Source organism: Marmota monax, unplaced genomic scaffold (genome assembly GCF_021218885.2).
Source record: "Marmota monax isolate L192 unplaced genomic scaffold, Marmota_monax_Labrador192_F-V1.1 WCK01_AAM20220418_F8-fsc00025, whole genome shotgun sequence".
NCBI lineage: Eukaryota > Metazoa > Chordata > Mammalia > Rodentia > Sciuridae > Marmota > Marmota monax.
This window is the reverse complement of record NW_026691950.1, coordinates 3,075,610-3,099,950: the sequence shown is the minus strand read 5'-3', so window position 1 is coordinate 3,099,950 and position 24,341 is coordinate 3,075,610. Positions and strand designations below refer to the sequence as shown.

Below are 24,341 nucleotides of genomic sequence, written 5' to 3'. Positions count from 1 at the left end.
CAAACTAAAGGTTCCAGAATTAAGCAAAATTTCCAGTAACATGAGTCTAAGGATAAACAGTGCATATTACCAATGATTACCTGTATCGGGTGAGATCCTAGGGTTGAGGCCCTTCTAGTCCTGTGTTGTTTGTTGTTGCTTACAATCTGTTTTGTTAGGATTTTGTTTGTTTTTGAGATGGGGGGGGGGGGTCTCTGAATTGCCCCGGCTGGCCTCTAATTCACCATCCTCCTGCCTCAGTCTCTTAAAGACCTGAAATTACCAGCATGCGCCACCACACCTAGCCATTGTTTACAATTTTATAATTAAACAACTAGTACATTTTGGAAAACATACCCAGAGAACATCTTTCACTCATCATCTATCCAAATATACTAGATAGGACAAATTAGTATACATTGGAATATTTGATATTGTATCCCTTATGTATAAAACATGATACATGAGCAATTACAGCTAAAATTGGGTGTTGCTTTTATAGCCACTTACACTATTTTTTAACTATATCTACAAATTCTGTGATACCCCTCCTTTCAAAAAGTGGAGCCTAATTCCTCTCCTCCTGAGGGTGGGCTGTGGGTAGTGACTTACTTCTAAGGAAAAGAATGTAATCCATATGGAGACAGGTGAAGTCTCAGGCCAGGTCATAAAAGGCTTTGCTGGCCTCCTCTTTGCTCACTTGTATCACTCACTTGAGGGAAGTCAGCTGCTGTGTGTAAGGACACACAAGCAGTCCAGTGGTTGGAAAGGAGCTAAGTCTTCCTGCCACAGGCAGTCGCTGAGGCCTCCTACCTATACATACTATACCAATAGTAGTTAACATCTATTGTATGCTTAACCATATGCCAAGCACTTTTTTGTGTGTGTGGTGCTGGGATTGAACCCATGGCCTTGTGTATGCGAGGCAAGCACTCTACCAACTGAGCTATATTCCCAGTCCCCCAAGCACTTTTATAAGGGCCTTATGTGTATTATTTATTTAACTGGGATGGGGGTATAGCTCAGTGGTAGAGTACTTCCCTAGTATGTGCAAGGTCCTGTTCCATCCCCAGCATTGAAAGAAACAAAGAAAAGAAAAAGAATTTTGCCACATGCCTGCAATCCCAGTTACTCAGGAGGTAGAAACAGGAAGACTGCAAGTTGGAGACCAGTGTGAGCAACTTAGCAAGACCCTGAGTCAAAATAAAATTTAAAAGAGGCTGGGGATGTAGTTCAATGGTATAGCAAGCACTTGCCTAGCATGCACAAGGCCCTGAGATTGCTCTTTGGTACTGCAAATAAATTTTTTGGCTAAACTTAGTCCTAACATCAGTTCATAAGTGGGTGCTGAAAATACCCTCACCATTTTACAGATGATGAATTAAGGCATGGAAAGGCCATGTTACGTCCCTATGGTCATGGCCTTAGTAAATAACAGAACTACATTTTGAACTCAGGCTGTCTGACTCTGGAACACAGCCCTTTTATTTATTTTTTTGTTTTTATTGAGTGGAATTTAATTTATGTTCCCCCCGTCCAGCACCAAGCCCTCAGGCCTGGCACAGGAGGCCTTTGCTGATAGGACCCAGCATGTCTCCTCCGAGCACCCTCTCCACATGCTGAGCTCCAGAGCTGCTGCTTCCCCGCTGCTCCCTGGCTTTCAGGCCTCTGCCCCTCCCACCCTCACCACCAGAGGCCTTTCTCCAACCCATGCTCTCACCTCTTCTCACTCCCACCCTCCCCACCCAAGGGACAAGACTTGCTCATGTTTTTTCAAGACTCAAGGAAATCAACACCCCTGTCCTTGAAGCTTCTGAACCTGACCCCCTATGTTCTTATTTTCATTTTTGTGGCTGAAGGAACCCTAAACACACTTGTTTTCTAACACTTTTTGATAGACTGAAGCATTGGGAAAATATTCATTCCACTCCCCATCCCAGTAACCAGAACGTCTTTCCCTGCCCCACTAACTTTGGACTTGGGCACGTTACTTGTTTTGGCCATGGAATGTGAGTAGATGTGATGCAAGTGGAGACTTGACTCTGTCACTGCATGGTTTTGGCTGGGCTCTGGTGCACCTGTCATTCATCTGCCCTAAAGAGAACATATTCCCCAGGTTGCCTCTGGTCCCAGGGAAACAGAGACACAGGAAGCCCATGTGAACCCAACCCACAGCCTGGGTCAAGTGCAGCCAACCCAGAGCTTCAGTGGAATCTCTGCATCTGACCCTTCAATAAAATGCATCATTGTGTCCTGCCACTGCCTGTGGTGGATTGCCATACTGCATTACTGTATCAGGAGTCATCTAAAATGTACCTAAAGTCTTAATTTTAATTGCATGTCATTCTTTACTTCTCTTGAGATCTGAGAGTTATGCTTAGATCATGAAGAGCTCTTAGCAGATAGAGTTCATATGCCATCAAAGTCACCCTTTTTAAAGTATATAATTAATTTTCTTTTTAGTATTTTCACTAAGTACTATATAGTCAACCACCGTCAGCACTTTAGCCCTAGAACATTCCTGTCACCCCAAAAAGAAACTCATAGCCATTAGCAGCCTCTTAATAATTTTTTATAAATAACGTTGATGGAAATCCTTAGAATTCCAAACTAGCATGATGATACAAGTACTGCAGGAAAAAAAATAATAATTTTTCAGAAACATGCTTTCCCCAAGGCATTTTAAGTTCATTTTATCTTTCAAATAATAAGTTACACCCATTTTCCCATATATTTTAAATATAAATATTTAATATTCTTTTTAATTGCTATTGCAAGTCAAAAGCCTTTTGGGGATTTAATTTTCAATCTACAGATCACACAAGATGATTAAATTAAAAGCCACAAAGTATTAGGGAGGAAAAAAAATCTCATAGAATTAAAAGCTGTCAGTGACTGAGAAAATCATGACATAGAATCTGCTTTTGCCTTAAAAAAAAAAAAAAAAAAAAAAAACCCTCTTGGTCCAATGTCAAAAACTAAAAACTCAAAATTCCAATAATAAAGATCAGAACTTCAAAAATTAGCAAATAGACGCTTTAAAAATATAAATGACTAAGAATGCCAGGGACTGAAAATTAATTTGGGGTAGACAACCTCACACCATACCTAAGTACTGTTACTCATTTTTTTAAAGATAACAGTAATAACTATTTTGAAAACTATAAAGACAATCTCATTTCATTCTTTCAACCAAAAAGTGAGTAAGAGACAGGTCATATGTCTGAGAATAACCCCATAAAAAGAGATGCTTTGGGGGAAAAGTTTATTAAAGACCTAAATGTTTTTAAATAAATAGGATTTTAAAAAAAAAAAAACAAAACTCATGCTGCCGAGGGTAAACTGTTCTAATCTCTCTCTCTCTCTCTCTCTCTCTCTCTCTCTCTCTCTTTTTTTTTTTCCTTGGTGGTGGTGCTGGGGATTGAACCCAGGGCCTTGGAAACTGTTCTAATCTCAAAAAACACTTTCTCCATATTAAAAAAGCACACCTGACTTTATTTTATTGTGCTGTATCAAATTATTTTGCCAAATCAAAAATCAAAAACAAAAAACCCTAGAAAACAATCATTGTAATTATCACCACTATTTCCCTCAAAAAAAAAGTAAAATTCTGACCAAAGACTAGCACAGCCACCAGGGAGCCTCTAAGTATGGAGTCTCCCCTACGCTGTCCAACCAGTTCTTATTTTTGCCTTCCTCTTTCCGTAAGCACTCTGCATAGAACCCAGCTGTGCTGTGCCAATCTGGGTCAGTCAACACGGAGGATCAGTGGGCGACAGCCGCTGTATCCACTTTTAGAAGGGCCCCTGCATGCCTGGGGAGTGCTGGGCACAGGGCAGCACATTCTCAGGATCTGAGTGTCCAGTGAGCAGCAGCTATGTGATTCTGCTATTTCTAAGCTGTAGACTCCAAAAACCTCCACCCTTACCTGAAACATGAAATAAAGTGGGGGAAAGAAGTCTGACCCTGGCTTTGGGCAACACTTTTATTTCTAACTTTTATTTTAAGCTGTTATTTTATAATTCCATATAAAATGAATTCCCATATATATTGGGAAGGAAAAAGAATCCAACTACCCAGGATGGACCGTTTTTAGTTTTATTTTTTAAATCAACATGGGAAATCATGTTGATTTATTTTAAAAATCAACCAAAAATCAATCCATTTCAAACACATTTTTACACCTACTAGACTCAATCAGGTGCCACATTTGGCACTTGACATTCAGTGATACCTCTAAAAATGACATTTTCTAGTTTTATAAAAATAGGAATAAAACAAACTATTTAATGCGCCCCCCCACACACACACACACACACACACACTGGGGATTGAACCCAGGGGTATTTTACCACTGCACTTGTTATTTTTAACTTTGAGACAAGTTCTCATTAAGTTGCAGAGGCTGGGCTTGAACTTGTGACCCTCCTGCCTCAGCCTCCACAGTCACTGGGATTACAGGCATGAGCCACTGCACACGGCCCCCTCCCACTTTTACAACCTCTCCAAAAAGAAGCACTGTTCTGTGTTTTGTTTTGGTTTAATATTTATTTAGTTGTAGATGAACACACAGTGTCTTTATTTATTTTTATGTGGTGCTGAGGATTGAACCCAGTGCCTCACACATGTGAGGCAAGCACTTTACCACTGAGCTACAGCCTCAGCCCCATGTGTTTTTTCTTTTAATTGTTCCTTTACCACCTTCTGTGCTCCTATATACTATCTCATTTCAATTAAAATGTTAGTGACAATTGTTGGTGGCCTTCTCAGGATCTGCCTCTCCCATTCTTCTACCAAAAGTACCCAAATTTTCCTTCAGGGAGTTCTGCTGCCCTGTTGGGTAGCAGCCAGGATCTTTGATGGAAAGTGACCAGACCAGAGTCTGATTGGCTTACGCTAATCAATGCATCTGTTCCCCCAGCCAACATGACTGAGGGATGGGACTCCCTTCTCTGCCCAGAGGTCCTAAGGAGAACGTAGAATCATGCTTTCCGAGCCAGCACTCAGTGAGAAAGTCTGGACCTTCTGGGGTTGGGTAGGTCCTGTGGGAAGCACCACAGGGAAAAGAGCATAAAGCCACACAAAGCACAGCATGGTGGCAGCAGGCCCCACATGTGTCAGAATGTACAATTTTTGTGACAACACTAACAAAAGCACTAAGAACTCTGAAAATTACTAGCACACGCACACACACACACACAAGCTCATGCACATACACACACGCACACACAATGTTTTCTATTTCCTACTATGGAATAAATGTGGGATTTTATCAAAAATTATTGGGGGTGGCAGGTGGCTAGGATGCTAGATGGAAGAATGCCACATTATAGAGGAAAAGAAAATGCAGAAGAATCTGGAAAAATCAGATTTTTAAAAAAATATTTTTAGTTGTAGTCAGGCACAATACCTTTTATTTATTTATGTATTTATTTTTATGTGGTGCTGAGGATTGAACCCTGTGCCTCACACATAAGAGGCAAGCACTTTACCACTGAGCTATAACCCCAGCCCAAATCAAATCTTTTCATGACCACAAAGCCAATGGTCGATTACCTCCCTGGTTTGCTATGTTCGCCTCTCCTAGCCTTTTTTATCTTCTACTACTGCTCTTTGGTGGTATAAAATATCAAAGTAATAACAAAACTCTCATGGGGCTGAGGTGTAGCTCAGGGGAGAGCCCTTGTCTACTGTGTCCCCAAGCCCAGGATCCATCCTCAGCACTGGAAAAAAAAAAAAAATCTCATGTGAACCATGGCAACTTGCATCTGATAAGCAGCGCCACTTCATTCAGAACCCCAGGGCCCACGCCAGGTGAGTGATCTGAGAGTGGAACTACAGCTGGGAGGTTCCGGATGAGTAGACCACAGAAGGACCCCTGTGGGGGCACCATGTGGGGAGCTCAGGAGCCATGCTGGATGGGAGTCCTGACCAGTCTGCTCACCAGTCTTAACAGAAGTGAATCATACTGAGACAGACTCAGCAGAGAACCTTGAACTGGGACACTGGGCAGCAGAAATCTGTGTGACTCAGGACCAAACAGGATATAATATGGAGGGCACCTAACAGTGCCTGGCAGGCAGACACACTGAATCCACATAGAATTCTTCCCCTTGTTAATAAACAACTCAGTTCCAGGTCTCAGTATCCAGAACTATTTAATCAGAGGAGGAGTCAGGGACCAATCAAGGGGAAAGAGGCTGGGAAGGAAGTGTAAAGAGAAAAGGAGGAAAAAGAGTTCCATCCATGAGCTGTGGCCCAGTCTGCTCCTGTAACAAGTTTCCATCAGACACCTAACCCCGCCCCTGACAACGTGTATCTTTTGAAAAACATTAAAAGGGCTCTAGTTTCAGAGAATATACACAGGAGCCAGATAGGCACAACTGTTTCCTAGCAACCAACCATACTGTGCTCAGAGAAGATGCTCAGTCTACAGTATCTAGGCAGTAAGGGAATGAAGAGGGAGAAAGGGGCAGGTCAGCTTCTGGAATAGACAGCTAGTTGAGATCATCTTCTCATAAGTTTTGCTTTGACTTTTAAAGGGTTCCAAATACTAACTCTGGAAAGTTATTTTCCCCCATGAATATGCACTCACTCATACACACAGCCATGGGAGGATCACAGCAGAGCCTAGCAATCACCTGCCCAAATTCTGGAACCATATTGCCTGGGTTCAGATCTCAGCTCTGCCCCTAATGAGCTGTGTGGCTTCAGGCAAATCAATGAACATTCCTGTGCTCCAGTTTTCTCATCTTTAAAATGGGCATAAAGAGTGCTTACTTGAGAAACACCTTCTATGACAGGCATCTAGCCAGGCATTCTGTATTTATCATCTCATTAACTTGAACAAGCACCTGGTCTACCCCGGCACCTGAGACGTGTTCTGGAAGCGTGTTTGCTGTTATTATTGTATTTATCATTATTATTCGGACTATTTACTTTGGCATTAAACTAGCCACTTTATCACTTTATCATGTTCTGTTCACTCTTGCAACACGGTGAATCAGATTGCACTTGTCACCGGCCCCTCCTACTGATGACATGGTGCAAGGTCCCGCTGGAAACAGGCGGTTACCACATCTGTCAGCTGATGACAGATTCAGCTCCACAAGCAACTTTTTTTTCATCTTCCATACACAGAATACACACAGAGGATGCCATTCCTCAGTGATACCACTGGGTCATGACAATTCATGGTCAGAGCCTTGTTTATTTATTAATATTAGGTACTGGTTGTTAGTTTTTTTTGGGGGGGCGGTTCTTTAAAATAAACCTACCTAATAAGAACTCATATAGGTGACCACTATAATAAAAATTTTTCAGGGTTTTTTTTTTTTCTTTTTAGATACATTATAATTGGAAGTACTCAACTTTCCTCACATTAGTAAAAAGTGGGAATTTGCTGGATTTCTACAATAAGTGAAGCAAAGAATTCTGTTTGCTTTGATGCAAGTTAAGAAGCGAAGGCGAGTCCCAGGACCCAATGCCAGGGGCATGTTTATGTAAAGAAAAGAAATGTTTGCTCTCTGGTTCTGCAGCCAGGACTTCCAAGTTCAATGAGCCCTGGCCCAATCCAACCTGAGGGAAGTTCGGCTCCTTAAATAAGCCTTTTGGCTTATATCACCTACCCAGGGGCTCGCTAAGGAATCACTTTCCCAGCGTCCAATCACTGACTGTCTCCAGGCAACTATTGGGTGAACTGCTTTTTTTAATCACTCTTTAAAAACAAAACACTTTGCTTCCTGTCAGGGCAGCAACAGTGTCTATTTTCTCTGCCACACAGAGTCTGAGTGCCAATCAGGCGATTGTAGCTGGGTGCAGGCTCACTGAGCAGTCCTCAGGCTGAGGGTGGTGTGGCTGCGGGGCCCTGGCAAGGGGGGTGGACAGGGTCAAATGAGGAGGACAATGACTAAGGCCTCACCTTGGGCCACAGGAGCTCTGCGGTTAATTGAGGAAGGGAGATCCCCATGCAACAAACTTTCGTTCCAGTGAAATATGACAAACTTTTTAGAGCAGCAAATGCTTCGGGTCAGGTGTGCACAGAGAAGGGGGGATTAATGGGCTCTGAAGAATCAGGAAGTGTGCCACCAGGCAGTCCTATTTAAACTCCATCTTGAAAGGATTTATCCCTGGAGAAGTAGAGAAGGGGCATTCCAGGTGGCCCTCCCTCAACAACCATTTCCTCCTTTCTCCTGAGAAATGAAACCCAGACTATTATCTATACGTTGCCTGAAAAACACACACACACACACACACACACACTACACACACCCTCCAAGTTCTCCCCTGCAACCAGGAGTGGTCGTTTTTTTCCCACACAGTATCTTACAAGGGAGGGCTAACTGTCTTCTGTTCCCAATTCCTTCCTCCTTCTGACTAGAAGGTTGATGTGATGATGTCTCTCAGGCAGCCAGACTGGACCACTAGGAAAGATTGGACAATGTAGGGGGTTCCCAATGGCACCCATCTTTAGTAGTTTTTAACCCCTGCATTTCAGAGGAATTAGGGGAAGTTCTGAAATCAGAGGACATCTGTGGGTCACCACCCAAAATCTCATACTAAATTATTCTGTCACCCACTAAAAAGTGGGCAGGTTTCTTACAGCACTTTCCTAGCTCAGAATGGAAGACAGCTGCTGTGGCTAAATTTTGCCAAAAAATAAAAAACTTTTAATCCCAGAGTTGAGGCTCAAATATAAGTCCCCAAACCCTGTCTGCTGTTTTTCCTTGAAAAGGAGTCCTTAATTTATCTATGCCTTGGATGTAAAGAGTCCCATGGATCATCATGCAAACTCTAGGAGAGGCTACAAGAATGAGCAAAAATGATCCCTTCTCTCCCAGTCCCCATCCCATGCCTTGAACTCACCTGGAGAACTGAGCGTTTCTATCCAACCTTTTTTTAAAAAAGCATAATCATAATAATACCACGTGATATATGTACACTCAAGCCCTTTTCTCAAAAAAAATTAGCATCAATCTAATTCTCCTGCTTAGAACCCTGCAATGGTATTGAATTAAGGACCAACTTTCACTAAGGATCCTTGTCTGGCCCGGTATAATGGCCCACGCCTATAATCCTGCTATTCCGGAAGCTGAGGCAGGAGGATCCCTGCTTAAGGCCAGCCTGGGAAAATTAGTGAGATGCTGCCTCAAAATAAAATAAAAAGGGCTGGGGATATAGCTCAATATTTGCTTAACATGTGCCAAGCCCTGAGTTCAATGCCCAGTACTGCAGAAGGAAGGAAGAAAGGAAATCCTGTCTCAGCATTAAAAGAAAAGAAAATTATGGAATTTGCAGGTAAATGGATGGAGTTGGAGAATATCATGCTAAGCAAAGTAAGCCAATCCCAAAAGACCAAAGGTCAAATGTTCTCTCTGATTAATGGATGCTGATCCATAACAAGGAGAGGGGAGGCATGGGGAAAATGGAGGAACTTTAACTAGGCAAAGGGGAGGGAGGGGAGGGAGTGTCTATGGGGACAGGAAAGATGGTGGAATGAGATGGACATCATTACCTAGGTACATGTATGACTGCATATATGGGGTGACGCTACATTGTGTACAATTATAGAAATGTAAAGTTGTGCTGCAATTGTGTACAGTGAATCAAAATGCATTCTGCTGTCATATATACCTAATTAAAAGAAATAAGCAAATTTTTTTTAAAAGAGTACTTTTCTCTTAGGACGTCCCCACTTTGCCTTTATAATACATATCCTAACTTGTACTTTTGTATGTATTTTAATTTATGTATGTATTTTTAATTTAATTCTTCTCCCCTATATTTGTGCATTTATGATGGTTGGAACTAGATCTACTGGTCATCATCTAACTCTGGTTCCTAGCACTATGCCTGGCTAATTGTTGGAGCACAGGAAACATTTTTCAGGACAGAAATTTGTACAACTTTGTATATATATTTTCACATATTAGTGCTTATTTTTATCACTGTTTACAATGAAGTAAACTTAGCAATGAGTGATGGCCAAGTGTCCCAAAGAATTATTTCCATATTTAATCCATTCAACTGAGACTTCATTCCATTTCAACTAAAATTAAATAAATTGTTTAAACATCATTTGTTAGAAATGTTTCTTAGGGAAGGAAAAGATAGTAATGTACTCTTTTTTATTTTATTTATTTATTGGTACTGGGAATTTAATCCTGGGACACTTTACCACTAGCTACATGTCCAGTTCCTTTCATTTATTTATTTTGAGACAAGGTCTTGCTAAATTGTTTAAGGCCTAAATTGCTGACACTGGCCTCAAACTTACAATCCTCCTGCTTCCGCCTCCCGAACTGCTGGGATTACAGGTATACACCACCATACCCAGCTAGCAATGTACTCAACACAGAATGTTAACTTCAGTTCCTCACTTGGTACACAGAACCACTTGATGAACCCACTTGGTAAAAGATAAGGCTGAGGAGTTTTTGTTATTGTTGTTTTGTTTTGTTTGTTTTAAGCATTGGGTCATAGAAATAAAAAAGTCAAAGGCTTTTCTGCCCTTGACCTTTATTTAAAAAGCAAGTGTAGATATATTCTGAGGTTGCCCAGGAGGCCACGTTACATCTCACCAACAGCTGCACTAGTAGCACCAGGAGCCAACTACACAGCAGTGGAAACATGGACCTCCCCCAGCCTAACCAATGGACCATTTTCAAGGTCTCAGCACGGATACAAGGAGGCAGTTTTGCTGACAGTTTTAGTGGGAAAAGACATCAGCCATATTATTCCATAGATGCATGTTATAGAACCAAGTCACCTTAAGACTAAGATGGTTCCCCAGGATCTGATGGCCATCCCATAAGAGTTACATGCATGAGTGTATCTTTTTGGAAGTGTTGTTTCCAATACTGCAACCATGGAATTTTACCACAGCAGACCCAAATTCCATGACATCATTCCTCCTTGCAGAGAGAGATAGAACATCTCATGTCCAGGCAGAAGTCTTTTCGATATTCTGTCATTTTTAAGACATATTACTTTCTCTGTATTATCTAGTATCCCTCTAGCTATTTTTATAATTTCATTCACTTAAAAACAATATTCTATTAACTTTTCCTTTCCTCATTTAATTGCACTGACGTCATCCCTTGTCCCACCCTACCCTTCCCTGCACAAAGATACCTTTTTTTTTTCCCCTCCAAATGCAAACACACACCTCCTTAGGAACAAACGAGGGAATGGGAACACATTGTAAAATGGTATATTTTTAAATCACAGAACAGTAAACTAGGCTTAAAAAGAAAAGAAAAAAATGTTCCACATAGATTAGTGTAGTCAAAAATCAATCAGATCCACTTTCAACCATGAAAAGAAAGGCCAAACTGTGGTGATGACAGTTAGGCTAGAATGTAGGTGACAGGGAGGCCAACCACAAGCCAAATTTCCCAAAGCCACAGAGCTGCCCATTCAGGCCCTTTGGCTCTTTAGGGTAGGACCTCAATGCCTGCATGAGAGGCTGCCAATTTTCTCTCTTAGAAGAACTGTCTCTTAGCCAAACTCCATATTTTACCTGTTCCCAGGTGAGATCTTGTCCAGATGGGAGAACTCAGGTAAAGGTGAGGAGGCTGTGGCAAAGACCTGGGACAGGTTTTGCCAACAGCAATTCAACACATGGGTGTTGACAACAGGTGGCCATCCATACCACTATTTGGAGAACAAACCCAAACAGACCACACAGGGATTAAGTCTTCACTGACTCTCTAGGGAATGAAAAGGGGTAGAATAATGTACCTTCTTTGTTAGTAAATGCACACATGGACTTTCAAAAAAATCATAAGATGATGAACTAGCAAGCTTGGAAATTTTAAACACTAATTACCCACCAGCCATCTGCCCTTATAAAACTTTAATGGAGTAGTTAAGGACTGCTACAGTCATAGTGATATAGAAACAGGATTCTAGCAACTCTGAACTACATGCAACCCCACTGCCCAGCTCCGCCTTTGAAATGCTAGGTCTGAAGGCAGCAAGCAAAGGTGAGGTGCCTGATTCCTCTTGCCTGTGGGCCTCAGTGCAACCACCTGCCAGGGAAACTCTAAGCTGGCAGGTCCGAATGAGTCCTGCATTTGGAAGGGACAAGCTAATGGGGAACAGGCAGGTCTAGTAAGCCACCACTTCCTGCTCCCACACATGGGAGGTGCAGGGCAGAGAGACCTCTGTGCTGGTGCAGGAACAAGCCTCATCCTCACAGACTATACCGGGGCCTAAATGTGGGAATCAATATAAGGCATCTGATAACAAGAGCTGTGAAATCAGACAGCCTAAGTTCAGATCCTAATACTAGTGAGCATGTACTAACTAGGTGACTCTAGATGGTTTCCTACCTTCTGCAAGCCCCAATTTCCTCAACTGCAAATTTTTGATATCTGGATACACATACCTGTAGAAGTTAGGAAAGGATACTTTGGATTCTTGTCCTAGCCCTGGCATTTACCTGTAAACTTGAGCAAGATACTTAAACTTCCAGAATCTCAATTTTCTCATCAGTAAATGGGGATAATAATAGTATTTACTTACATATGATCAATAGTACAGACTTTGCCCAATGTTGATACATAGGAAACATTCAGTAAATATTACCTTTGATCAGCAGCAGAGTTACCATCATTATCTTTATCATGTCATCCCCTAGCTATGACACTTCTAGGCTTCAGAATGGTCTAAAGAAAAAAGAGAAGCTTCCAGGCTAATTTTCAATACTTCTGGTGTTACCTAGTCGTCCCTAGCACTGACTGCCACCCATAGAGTCAAGGCCAGATGTTTGTATCATGGCTCCATTGTCACCCATTAATGGAGAGCAGGGGACCAAGAGATCCAGTTGCTGGGAACACGTGCCCCGCCCTACCCCTTCCTGGTGGCAGTACTCAGTCTGCCCATTCGGGAGCTTGCTTGATGCAACTAGTTTCCAGGGAGATGTGAGAGCAAGAAGTGCCAACTCCACCCCCCATTTCACTTCCTCTTTCCCCAAATCTGTGGAACTTCACTGTTCTCCTACCACGTGACAGCATTGCATCATAGCAGCCCTTGTATACAAACAAGCCTGACTATTTAAATGTCCTCCCAAGAAAGATGCTGCTTGCTCTCATTTACATATTTACTCAGACCACTACTCCTTTCCTGACCTACTCAGAAAGGTTTTTCCTCCTGGTCCTCATCTCTCCCAGGCCAGAGCTGAAGGATTGTCTGCAAAGTTAAACCTTCATTGTAAAAAAAAAAAGAAAAAAAGATATAAGACTCCTCAAGTCCCTACAGAGGTGGATAATTTCAATGACTATATAACTTAGGGCACTGCTTCACAAATGTTTTAGGCTACTAGCCACCAAGGCTAGATTATCTCAAAGGCTCTGTCAAACAAGACAACATCGTTCAGTCTTTAAGAACTAAGGTAGCCTCAGTGCTTTTAATCTGCAGAATTGGGTCCCAGGTGAACAAAAAGCAAGCCTGTGTGGACATGGGGAAATGAACCAAAATGATGAACTGCCCCCTTCCAGCCCTAGTACCCACTCATGTGAAATATGGATTAGGTCACAAATAAGAGTGTATTCATCACCAAGTCCCATGGGCATGCTGTGATCAGAAAGGAATCAAGACACTTCTGAAATTGAGAAGAAAGGCTGAATTGGGTTGAAATCTCCTGTCCCTCCCTAAAAGCTTAGCAACCTGTTCCAAACCACCACCGAAAGCAAGCAGAAGGGACATCTGTTCCTCCAGAAAGGGCTTGGCACCAAGGGAAGAGCCACAGATTAGAACAGATTAATATTGCTGTGGGTGGAGAGACAAAGGGGATGGGGGACAGACAGGACATTTAGCAGCATCCACCTACTAACAAAAACTGTAACTCAACAATATCAGAAAAGAAAGGGAAAAAGAAAAGAAGGAGGAGGGGAAAATCAATGGAGGAATTATTGTTTTTCCTTGCAGTAGTCGACACAGCTTCAGTGAACAAAACATGCTGCATTTGAGATGAATATTTGGTCATTCACTATAAAAAAAATAATAATGTCCCCAAGAGGAGAGGATTGGGCATTCTGCTTGGAATTTGGTAACAAAAACTAAAACTAAACTTCAATGTTCAACATATTATTGAGAAATAATTTTCTAAGTTTCGATGGACTAGTAGGATCATCCTGTGAAGAGATGTTACACGTTTTCCTCTGATCCCAAAATCACTTTAATGCAAATTAATGTGTAGCATCTGTTTAACTTGTAGTCTAAGAATCCAGAGTTGAAAGAGTGAGATAGGCTGGAGATGAGCTACTGGTGGTAGGGCGAGTACTTAGCACGCATGAGGTCCTAGGTTCCATCCCCAGCACAAATAAATAAATAATAATAAAGTGAGATAGTAGGATGAAATCCGTAGATAATTGAATTATACTTCCTACACTAGAAACTTGGGGCTCTGAAGCATTTCTTTCAAAAATAAGACTTTGTCATTAACAACAACAGAGGGCTGGGGGTGTAGCTCAATGGTAAAAGACTTGCCAGGGTTTGATTCCCCAGCACTACAAAAAGAGGAGGGCAAAGAGGGAGAGAAAAGAAAAAAGAAAAAAAACAGAAACAGTAGCAATTACAGTGGTAAGAAAAACAGATGCTAGTGGAAAGAATAGTAGATAATAAACTGGTAATACTACTACTAACCATTTACACTCATATATTGCTGGTGGGATTGCAAATCGGTGCAACCATATGGAAAGCAGTGTGGAGATTCCTCAGAAAACTTGAAATGGAACCACCATTCGACCCAGCTATCCCACTCCTCAGTTTATATCCAAAGGACTTAAAAACAGCCTACTACAGTGATGCAGCCACTCACAATAGCTAAATTATGAAACCAACCTAGATGCCTTTCAACAGATGAAAGGGTAAAGAAAATGTGGTATATAACACATTGGAATATTACTCAGCCTTATAGAAGAAAGAAATGATGGCATTTTCTGGTAAATGAATGAAGCTGGAGAATATCATGCTAAGTGAAATAAGCCAATCCCACAAAACCAAAGGCCGAATGTTTTCTCTGATATGCGCATGATAATTCATAATAAGGGGGTAGGGTTGAATAGAAGAATAGAAGTACTTTGGATTAGGCAGAAGGAAGTAAAGGGAGGGGAGCAGGTATGGGGGTAGGAAACATAGTAGAATTAATTGGATATTATTACCTTATGTGCCTACATGATTACATGACTTCTGTGATTCTACATTATGTACAACCAGAAGAATGAGAAGTTATGCTCCATTTATGTATGATGTGTCAAAATGCATTCTACAGTCATGTATAACTAATTAGAACAATTTTTAAAAAAAAACAAACTAAACAAATAAGTAATACTAACCACCACTTATACAGCACTTTCTAAGTACTGGGCACTGTTCTAAGCATTTTAAATATATTACTTATTAAATTTTCACAGCACTCCTGTGAGATGAGTGAGCTCTTATTAGTATCCTGTTTTACAGCAGTTTTCAACAATATTTGTTATTCTGTTTTAACAACTAAAGCCATCTTACAAAGAAACACCGGGAACCACAAGAACAGGAAAAGCCTTTTGCCCAAAGTCGCCCAGCTAGGTGACAGACCCAGGACTCAAACTCAGGATACCCAGCTCCAAAGTTGGACCCCTACTGGGCGTGCACCTCTTGCTCCTTGCTTAGGAAAACCTTCTAGGAAAGGAATGTGGAAGGAAGTCACGCCCCTGCCTGCTGGTGGACAATTAAGACTTGAAGTTTGCTGTTTCCTTAGGAGTCTCCTCAGACCTACAGTAAGCATCCTGCTCCCACAGCTATAAAGTGACTGGAGGCTGCCCTCACACCGTCTGTGACCATGGGAAGCTCCTTAGAGCTTTCACCTTTGCCAGCAAAGGCACAAGTTGGGGGTGGGGCCCAGCAGCACCTCCTTTCCAGGCCACACTTCCTGCCCAGTAACACAGTCCTCAAATAGCCAAGGCTGCAGGCCCAGACATTCCTCACTCAGAAGTTATGTCCCAGCGCTTGTTCTTTGCGCCTTTATTATGAAGAATGAACCGTTTTCTCCTGCAGCCCCTCACTCCAGGCAGCCCAGGGACTGAGGAAGTGGGGCCAATGGCAAAGTCTGTTTATTAACCTGCTGCACCCAAGGGAACATTTTTCTAAAAGGATGAAATTCCTGACTACTCAAAACGAAGAGGAAAAAAAAAAAAAAAAGCCTGTGGGAAATTTAATCACCAACTGAACAAGAGCGGAAAAACAAAGCCCTACCAATGAGGATGTTGCCAGAGACAATGGGCCCCTAACGGAGATGCAATTGTCTCGAGATAAGAGTCCCCGGGGAATCCAGTTCGCACTAAGCACTACCTTATTGCTATATTAGCTGAGGAATCTTTGTTCACAGGGCAAATGGGCACAGAACCCTCTGTTAACTGCCCCTGGGTTCTCCGGGGTTTGCAGACGCGGCATTTACATGTCAAGAGGAACCTCGGGGCAGCCAGGGGGAGGTCTCAGTCTCTCCCTGGAGCAAATACCTTTTTTATATAGCCTGGGAGGGGAAAGCTTTCCTTTCTGTGAAATCCAACTCCCGCAGTTGAAAGGAGATACGCAGCTTCAATAATGCACACGCAGCGCACCCGCGGCCTCGTCCTAAAGCCACGCACGCCCCTTTGGGGTGTCCACATTCTTGACTTGGTAGGAATGGCAGAGTTATCAAGAATAATACAAAACTGTCTTTAGCGCAAACTGGGACTCTACTTTCTTAGGGAATCTTTTCTTAAACCTGATATGAAAGCCGATGTGCTGTCCCGATGTACACCACCCCTTAAAAACAGACTATCATCAGGTGTTTTTTCTTACTTTAGGCAAGGATTGTAGTAATAGAGATACCCACCAAATATCCATGGAGGTGTACACTTTGTGCACTTTCCCGTGTAATTTATACCACGATATGCTTTTTTAAAGCAGAGTATGACACTGTTACCCATAATAAAGGATATAAGAAGTAAATCACTTGCCTTTACATGAACAGTAAGACTGTTCTGCTCTTAGACCTTCCCTGCATCCCTGCATATCCAAAATCCCCCCTGATAATATTAAAGTTCCTGAAAAACAGTCATCCAACTTTCCACTATGCTAGTGACTACAAATGTCCCATGTCGCCTGTAAGCCCAAGTATGCAGCACAGAGAACACCTGTCACAAACCACACCTTCCAGCCATGTATCAAAAATAAAAAGCCAATTCCTTCTTATACGGTGGTGAGCTATCGAGTTATGAGACATGCCTGGCCTTTTAGCAATAGAATCCCCAGTTAATTCTTATGTTTCTTTAACTCTATTTTTAAGTTATTGCTTCTAAGCTCTGAAAGCACATGCTTGTGTGAAGCAGGTTAACCCTGCAAGATGTAGGCCCACGGCTGGACCATCTGGCAGGAATGACAGTGGTTTCTGCAGGCAAGTTTAGATCCGTAGCATGGTACCTCTGGCACCCCAGCAGCTTTTGAGACCTGCTGTGCCACGGGGTGGGGGTGGGGTCACCAAGTGACAGATTAAGAAGCTTCATCATTGCTCGGTCATGACTTAGCGATACACTTCCTCCTTTGAACAATCAGGCACCGAGGGTTTCGTGTCATTGAGGGAAGAGTGTTAAATTCACCTTCTACAAAGCCCGAGAAAAGCGCCCCCCCCCCCAATTGAAGCAGAGGTTCTTTGCATGGATCACTGGGCGGGAGTCACCTTTCCCTCTCACGCCCTCCAAGCGTCCTGACCCCCGCAGACAGATCATTTCGGAAGCCCAGGGTTACCAAGCTGCGTCTACTGATAGACATCACGAATCAGGATCGCCCAGCGAGCGCTTCCTGGACTGAGCCGAGAGCTCCAGTGATTTCCCTGGCCTGCCACCGAGTCATTTAAGAAGTGAAATATGCCAACTGGGCCGGATACCCGGCCCCTCGGAGCCTACCCGGCCGTCTCTGGGATAGAACGAGGGCTGCCACTGGCTGGGCAGCTTCTATGCGGATGCTACGCTCGCGGTGGGTCTTGCAGGTTCTCCCCCCCTGTAAGCTTTGCCAGCCTCACACCTGAGCGGGTGCCAGAAATACAGCAAGAGACTCCGGTGGGTATGTGCCTCTGTGGACACCCGGCCAGCTCCGCTCGGGAAGAGTGGAGAGGGAGGCCAAGACGTGGAATATGGGAAGAAGAGCAGGACACCCTGAAATGCGGCGCCCTCAAGGACTCTGTGGGCGCGCGCTTTCTGCGCCTTTGCAGCGCTTCTGCTCGCCCTGCGCTTCGGTTGGCAGCGCCTGGAAGCGGCGCAAGCAGAGATTTGCGGAGCCGGCGGGTAGGAGGGATGAAGGCGCAGAGGACCGCTTCCTGCCCCCAGGAGCACAACCAGACTGCAGTGTCCTCCATTCATGCCCACCCCACCGGTACTCCAATGCCAAAATGCCGGGGGATCCAGTTCGCCCGAGGCCCTGACCGGTCACCCGGAGCGGCTGGCAAAAGAAAGTGGGGGAAGGCGAGGCTGGACCTGCGGTCGGTGCGCGAGCGGGTCAATAGCTCTGGGCAACCCTACAAGGCCGCCCGCCAGCCACCCGCACCTACCTCGATCCACTTCTGAGCCTCGGAGAAGGCGGGCTCGGGGGGAGGCTCTGGCTGCAGGGGCTGAAGAGCTTCCAAACCGAGAGCAGGACAAGCCATTTGCGAAGCCCCGCGTCCACTCGAGCGCTGGGCCGCCGGGATGAGCACAACCGCCGCCGCCGCCGCAGGAGCGCGCTCCCCGCCCCTTCCCGCCTGCCGCTCTCCCTCCCCGGCCGCCCCGCCCCCGCCCGGCGCAGGTCCCGGAGGAGAGCCGCGCGCACTGCCAGAGAACGCCGCGGCAGCTGCTCCCAGCGCCTCCCGGGCCGGCCGCGCAGTGAGTGCCCGGCGGGAGCGAGCGCAGAGGCACCGGGAGCTCCCTCTCCTCCCCACCTTCTCAGGCCGCTCCGCCCCCCGGGAGGAGGGGGGGACTCAGCTACCGACTAAAAATAACCTGGAGCGAGCGCTGGGTGTCTCCCTCCCGGCACACACCCGCACCAGGGGAGGGACTCCGCCGGCCACCCCGCACGTCCCCCGGCCAGGCCCGCTGCCTAGGGGTGGGCAGATCCGGCCACACCTGGGAGACGCGCGCCAAGAGGGGCGCTGCGACAGCAGGAAAGGAGTACTCGTAGGCACCTGCTGTGCCTCCCAGACCGCAGACTTGGGGGCAAAGGGGGGAAGCCCCTGACGTGGGGCCTGGAAATATTTAACCACCTGATCTTTCTGTAAGGAATAAAAAAGAAAACCTCCAGGCAGACTACGTGTACCCTAGTCTGTTGATTCATTCACCCAATATTTATTGGGAACCTACTGTGCGCCAGGCACGGAGCTAGTCCTTGACTTCAAGATAGTCACATTCTGGAGGAAAGGGACAGTACAGACAATAAACGTGTAAATCGAAAGATCACCGTAAAACTTGATGTTTGTTAATCAAAAAGAGGAAATAAGCAAAGGCTTGGCATAGGAACTGCTGGCTGATTTCTGATAGCCTCTCCACCTTTTCCTGGGAGGCCACCACATAAATTCTTGTTCTGTTAATGGAAGGCAGGCAGGGGCCAGAGGGCTGGAGGAGAGAGGTGGGGTGGGGGGTGGGGGGGATAGGGGCCGGTGTTTATTCCCACTTTTAGCCCTGCAAACGTCCAGGGGCTTGGCTACACTATTCTGCCGTGGGTGCATCTGTAGGGGTCCTGTCTTGCAGCTATTTTCCTTGGCTTCCCTCAAGGTTACCTATCTTCTCTTGCCTTGCCCCCATCCAATCTGGTTTCCACCTGTCTACTTCCTTCTAATAGTCCCTCCTCTCAGCCACCCTCCAATTGAGCTTGCCCTCTGTTTTGCATAAGAGCCCAACTGATGAATTTGGAAGGTTTTTCAAAGGAAATAACATTATGAGGCGACATGAATGGGAGGGATATTAACCATGGGGACAATCTAAGGGAAACATTCCCAAATGGGTGTCCAGGCTTTGAGATAGAAATGAACTTAGTGGAGGTAGAGGAACCCACAGAGGAATGATAGCAACAGGCAGGCAGATCCCATCTGGGTTGGACCTCCAGAAGACACTATAATGTAGATTTTTTGCCTGGTAGGCACTGATAGGCCACCAGGGAGGTCTGGCTCCAGTGAGCCTAGCACTGACTACATAGCACCTCAATACTCTTGGCTGACCTAAAGCAGATGGATTCTCCTCTTTAGAATAGCTGCTGGCAACAGGTGTGTCTGATGGTTGCCGGAGGCCCCAGGGTGTCTCAGCAGCTAAATCAGAGTGTGAGTTTAGCTTGGTCCAATTCTGCTTCTCTCATAGCAAAATGAATTAACAGCAGGCCTGGAATTGCGCCATCACCTGCTTTGGGGTCAGACAGGCTTCAGCTTATTCACTTTGAAAACGCTTATATGGCACTTGTGTGGTGCCACATACTGTTCTAAGTGCATTACAAATAATTGACCAACCCAGTCCTCATTCCAGGTTAAGATAGAACTGTTACCATCTCTTTGAGGAACAGGGACTAAGGGGCTATCATGCAACTAGTGGGAGGGAAGCCTGCACTCAAGACCAGACAGCTAGGCACCAAGCCTGCTTGCAACCGCAGGCCCAGCTGCCTTGCCAGTCCTGTGCATCTCAAATGAGGGTAAAGTGACCACCCAGCAGAATCATAGGGAGGAAAAACATGGTGACTGAAGGACCAAAGCTAGACCAGCTGACCTCACTTTTCACCCTGCCATCTAAAAAAGCAGGAAAGGGGATAAAGGAGGAGAACAGAGGAAAGGGGCTCATGAATATAAGCCAAAGAGGTCCTTGCCTCCACAAGGAAAAATGGAAAAGTAAGTTCACAAAATGACTCCAGTACACTAACAAGGCTGTCCCCTTGGATCACACTCCATGGAGCGACTAGGAGGATAAACAGCTGACCTAGATGGCCTATCCAAATCTACTTGAAAATGGGTATTAAAATTAAGTCTACCACATTCTAAAATATCTGGTATTAAAATTAGCTTTCAAATCAAAACATATTTGTTTTCAGTAAATATACTTTTTACATCTTTGAAGGTTTGAAACCATAGAGTAACATAACATCTGCTTTTTCTCTATTACCAGTAACAAAGTCACATAGGCTGCCAATGACCTAAAGACTAAAAATGATCCAAACCTACTGCCATTGTCAATAATATCAACAAATCATTGCTCCTACTACGTGCAAGATGTCTTACTAGCATCAGAAGCATTCACAAAGGAAAGCAGACATTGTCCTTTAGAAGGAGCTAATCATTTTTTTAGTGAAATGACATTTTATTTTTATATAATGTAGTTCTTTTAAATATAAAAGTAATATGCCCTGTGGGAAAAAATTGGAAAATATAATGAAGAAAATAAATCTGAAAGAAACCCCACAATTATGAAATCATTGCTATTTGGGGGATATTAATTAGCCTTTTTGTTGGTGGGGGGCACCAGGGATTGAACTCAGGGGCACTCAACCACTGAGACACGTCCCCAGCCCTATTTTGAATTTTATTTAGAGAATTTAGAGACCGGGTCTCACTGAGTTGCTTAGCATCTTGCTTTTGCTGGGGCTGGCTTTGAACTCGTGACCCTCCTGTCTCAGCCTACGAACCATAATTAGCCTTTTGATTGGAAAAAATAACCATAAGACAAGGTACTCACTGATAAATACCAAGTAAGGGATATAGCTTGGGTTAGTCCTAACTATTTGCGAGGATGAAGCAGAGGGATTACTTGAGACCAGGAATTCAAGGCCAGCCTGGGCAACATAATGAGTCGCTGTCTCAAAACAAACAACAATTAAAAAAAAAAAAAAAAAACAGAAGATGAATTAGTTATCCTGTTGTTTTATAACAGCTTTATTGAAATGTAATTCATATACTGTACAATCCCTCTTTACAAGTATATAATTCTAGAGAGATTATAGTTAACAATAATGTTTTGTTTCAACATAGCTAGAAGAGATAATTTTGAATGTTATAACCACAAAGAAATGATCAATGTTTGAAGTGACAGATATAATTATGTATAAATAATTATGTATAAATTAAAACTAAAGTTGTTAAAAGTATATAATTTGTGGGTTTTAGTATATTCACAGAGTCATCACCACAGTTAATTTTTTTTTTTAAAGAGAGAGAGAGAGAGAGATAGAGAGAGAGAGACAGAGAGAGAGAATTTTTTTTTAATATTCATTTTTTAGTTCTCGGCGGACACAACATCTTTGTATGTGGTGCTGAGGATCGAACCCGGGCCGCACGCATGCCAGGCGAGCGCGCTACCGCTTGAGCCACATCCCCAGCCCCACAGTTAATTTTGAAATATTTTTACCTCTCCAAAAAGAAACCCCATACCAATTAGTAGCCACTCCTCCAAGCTCTTGATCCCTGGCAACCATTATTCTATTTTCGGTCTCCATACATTTACCTATTCTGGACATTTTATATAAATGGAATCTTACGCTAGAAATGTAGCATGCCCAAGGCCCTGGGTCAGGCCCCAGCACCAATAAACACACAAATGGAAACATACTCTAAGTAGTCCCCTGTATGTGGTCTCTTTTTGTTAGCATGATTTTTTTTTAGGGTTTACCCATGCTGTGCTGCAGCCTATATCAACATTTCACTGTTTTTCCCTTTTTGTTTTTTTCAAGACACAGAGTCTTACAATGTTGTCCAGGCTGGCCTCAAAATTCTGGGCTCAATTGATCCTCTTGCCTTAGCCTCCCAATGCCACACACAGCATTCCATTTCTTTTTATTGCCAAATAATATGCTATGGTATTGCTATACATTTTATGTATCTATTCATCAGTTCGACATTTGGGTTGATTTTCACTTTTTGGTTATTATGAACGATGCTACTATAAACATTCCTGTAAAAGTTTTTATATAGAAATATATTTTCATTTCTCTTGAGTATATGCGAAGGAGTGAGATTACTGAGTCATATAACTCTTTAACATCTTGATTAAATACCAAACCATTTCCTTAATAGTTGTATCTTTTGACAGTTCCTCCAGCAGTGAATAAGGTTTTCAATAATTCCACTTCTTGCCAACACTTGTTATCATCCAAAATTTTTTCATTATTTTTATCCTAGTATATATGAAACAGCATCTGATTAGGGGTTTTAATTTGCACTTCCCTGATGCCTAATGACACTGACCATCTTCTTATGTGCCTATTGACCATCTGTACATCTTGGGAGAAATGTCGATTTGAATCCTTTATTTTTAAAATTGAGTTATTTCTTTTTTATTGTTGAATTCTAAGAGTTTTTTAAATATATTACATATAAGGCCCTTCTCAGGTATATGATTTGCAAATATTATTTCTCATCCTATGTGTTGACTTTTCACTTATGTGTCCTTTGAGCACAAAAGTTTCTAAATATTTTTTAGTTATAGATGGACACTATATCTTTATTTTATTTATTTATTTTTATATGGTGCTGAGGATCAAACCCAGTGCCTCACACGTACTAGGCAAGCGCTCTACCACTGAGCCACAACCCCAGCCCCCAAAGTTTTTAATTTTGAAACTCTATATTTTCCTTTTGTTCTTGTGGTTTGGGTCATATCTAAGAGAGCTTTGACTAATCCAAAGTCACAAAAGATATACTTTGTTTTATTCTAAGAGTTTTATAATCTTAGCTCTTACATTTAGGTTGTCGATCCATTTTTACTTTTTATAAGAGCACGGTTTTGAGATCAGACATACAATGTGATCGCCTTGGTCTCCTGAGAAACAGGCACCAAGATGGAATTAAAGGTACAAGGATTTTATTATGAAATGACTACAAGAGAAAATGGAGAGGGAGCTGGGGAGTGCTGGAAAAGCCTCAGAGCGCAATGCAAGTGTGACCTGGAGTGAACAGGAGAGGAAGGAAGGTTGAGGTTGGGGAGCAGTCCCTTAGACTGCCTCTCAATCTAAGTTCAGCAAGGCCATCAGAAGGTCCTCAAGCAAAGTCAAATCCCATCTCTCCCAGGAAGGGGCCTGGCTAGCATCCCTGCCATTTGCCATAACTGGCTGGGAGCAGTCCAGGGGAAAGCGTGGCCCCTTTCAACATGGCTGTGCATTTCAGAGCGTAACAGCTGAGTCCTTAGTCAGGAAAATTCCCTGAGCGGCACATTTCATGGTTTCCATATCTAAGTTTAAATCCAGCCCTGTCACTCTTTAGGCTACATGAATGAAAACATGAGTTAACCCGAGTCTCAATTTTACTGATAAAGTTTCTATTTTATTGATAAAGTTTCTTATCTGGCACTAAAAAAAACAGTTGTTGCTGGGCTCAGTGGCCCATGCCTATAATCCCA

The 24,341-nt window shown here is 43.4% G+C and overlaps 1 protein-coding gene across 10 annotated transcripts in view; it reads right to left on the bottom strand.

The window, feature by feature from the left end:
• The window catches only part of Limch1 (LIM and calponin homology domains 1), a 327,240-nt gene extending 308,482 nt beyond the window's left edge, over positions 1 to 18,758 (bottom strand). For 3 of the 10 annotated variants that reach the window (XM_046455207.2, XM_046455133.2, XM_046455341.2), the window contains exon 1: positions 18,554 to 18,758. In XM_046455207.2, the coding sequence (XP_046311163.1) occupies positions 18,554 to 18,649 (96 nt within the window). In that variant the 5' untranslated portion in view covers positions 18,650 to 18,758. The remainder of the gene's footprint in view (positions 1 to 18,553) is intronic. The other 7 variants (XM_046454792.2, XM_046454954.2, XM_046454878.2 and 4 more) reach the window with 3 other exon arrangements.
• Between the last annotated feature and the right edge of the window lie 5,583 nt (positions 18,759 to 24,341).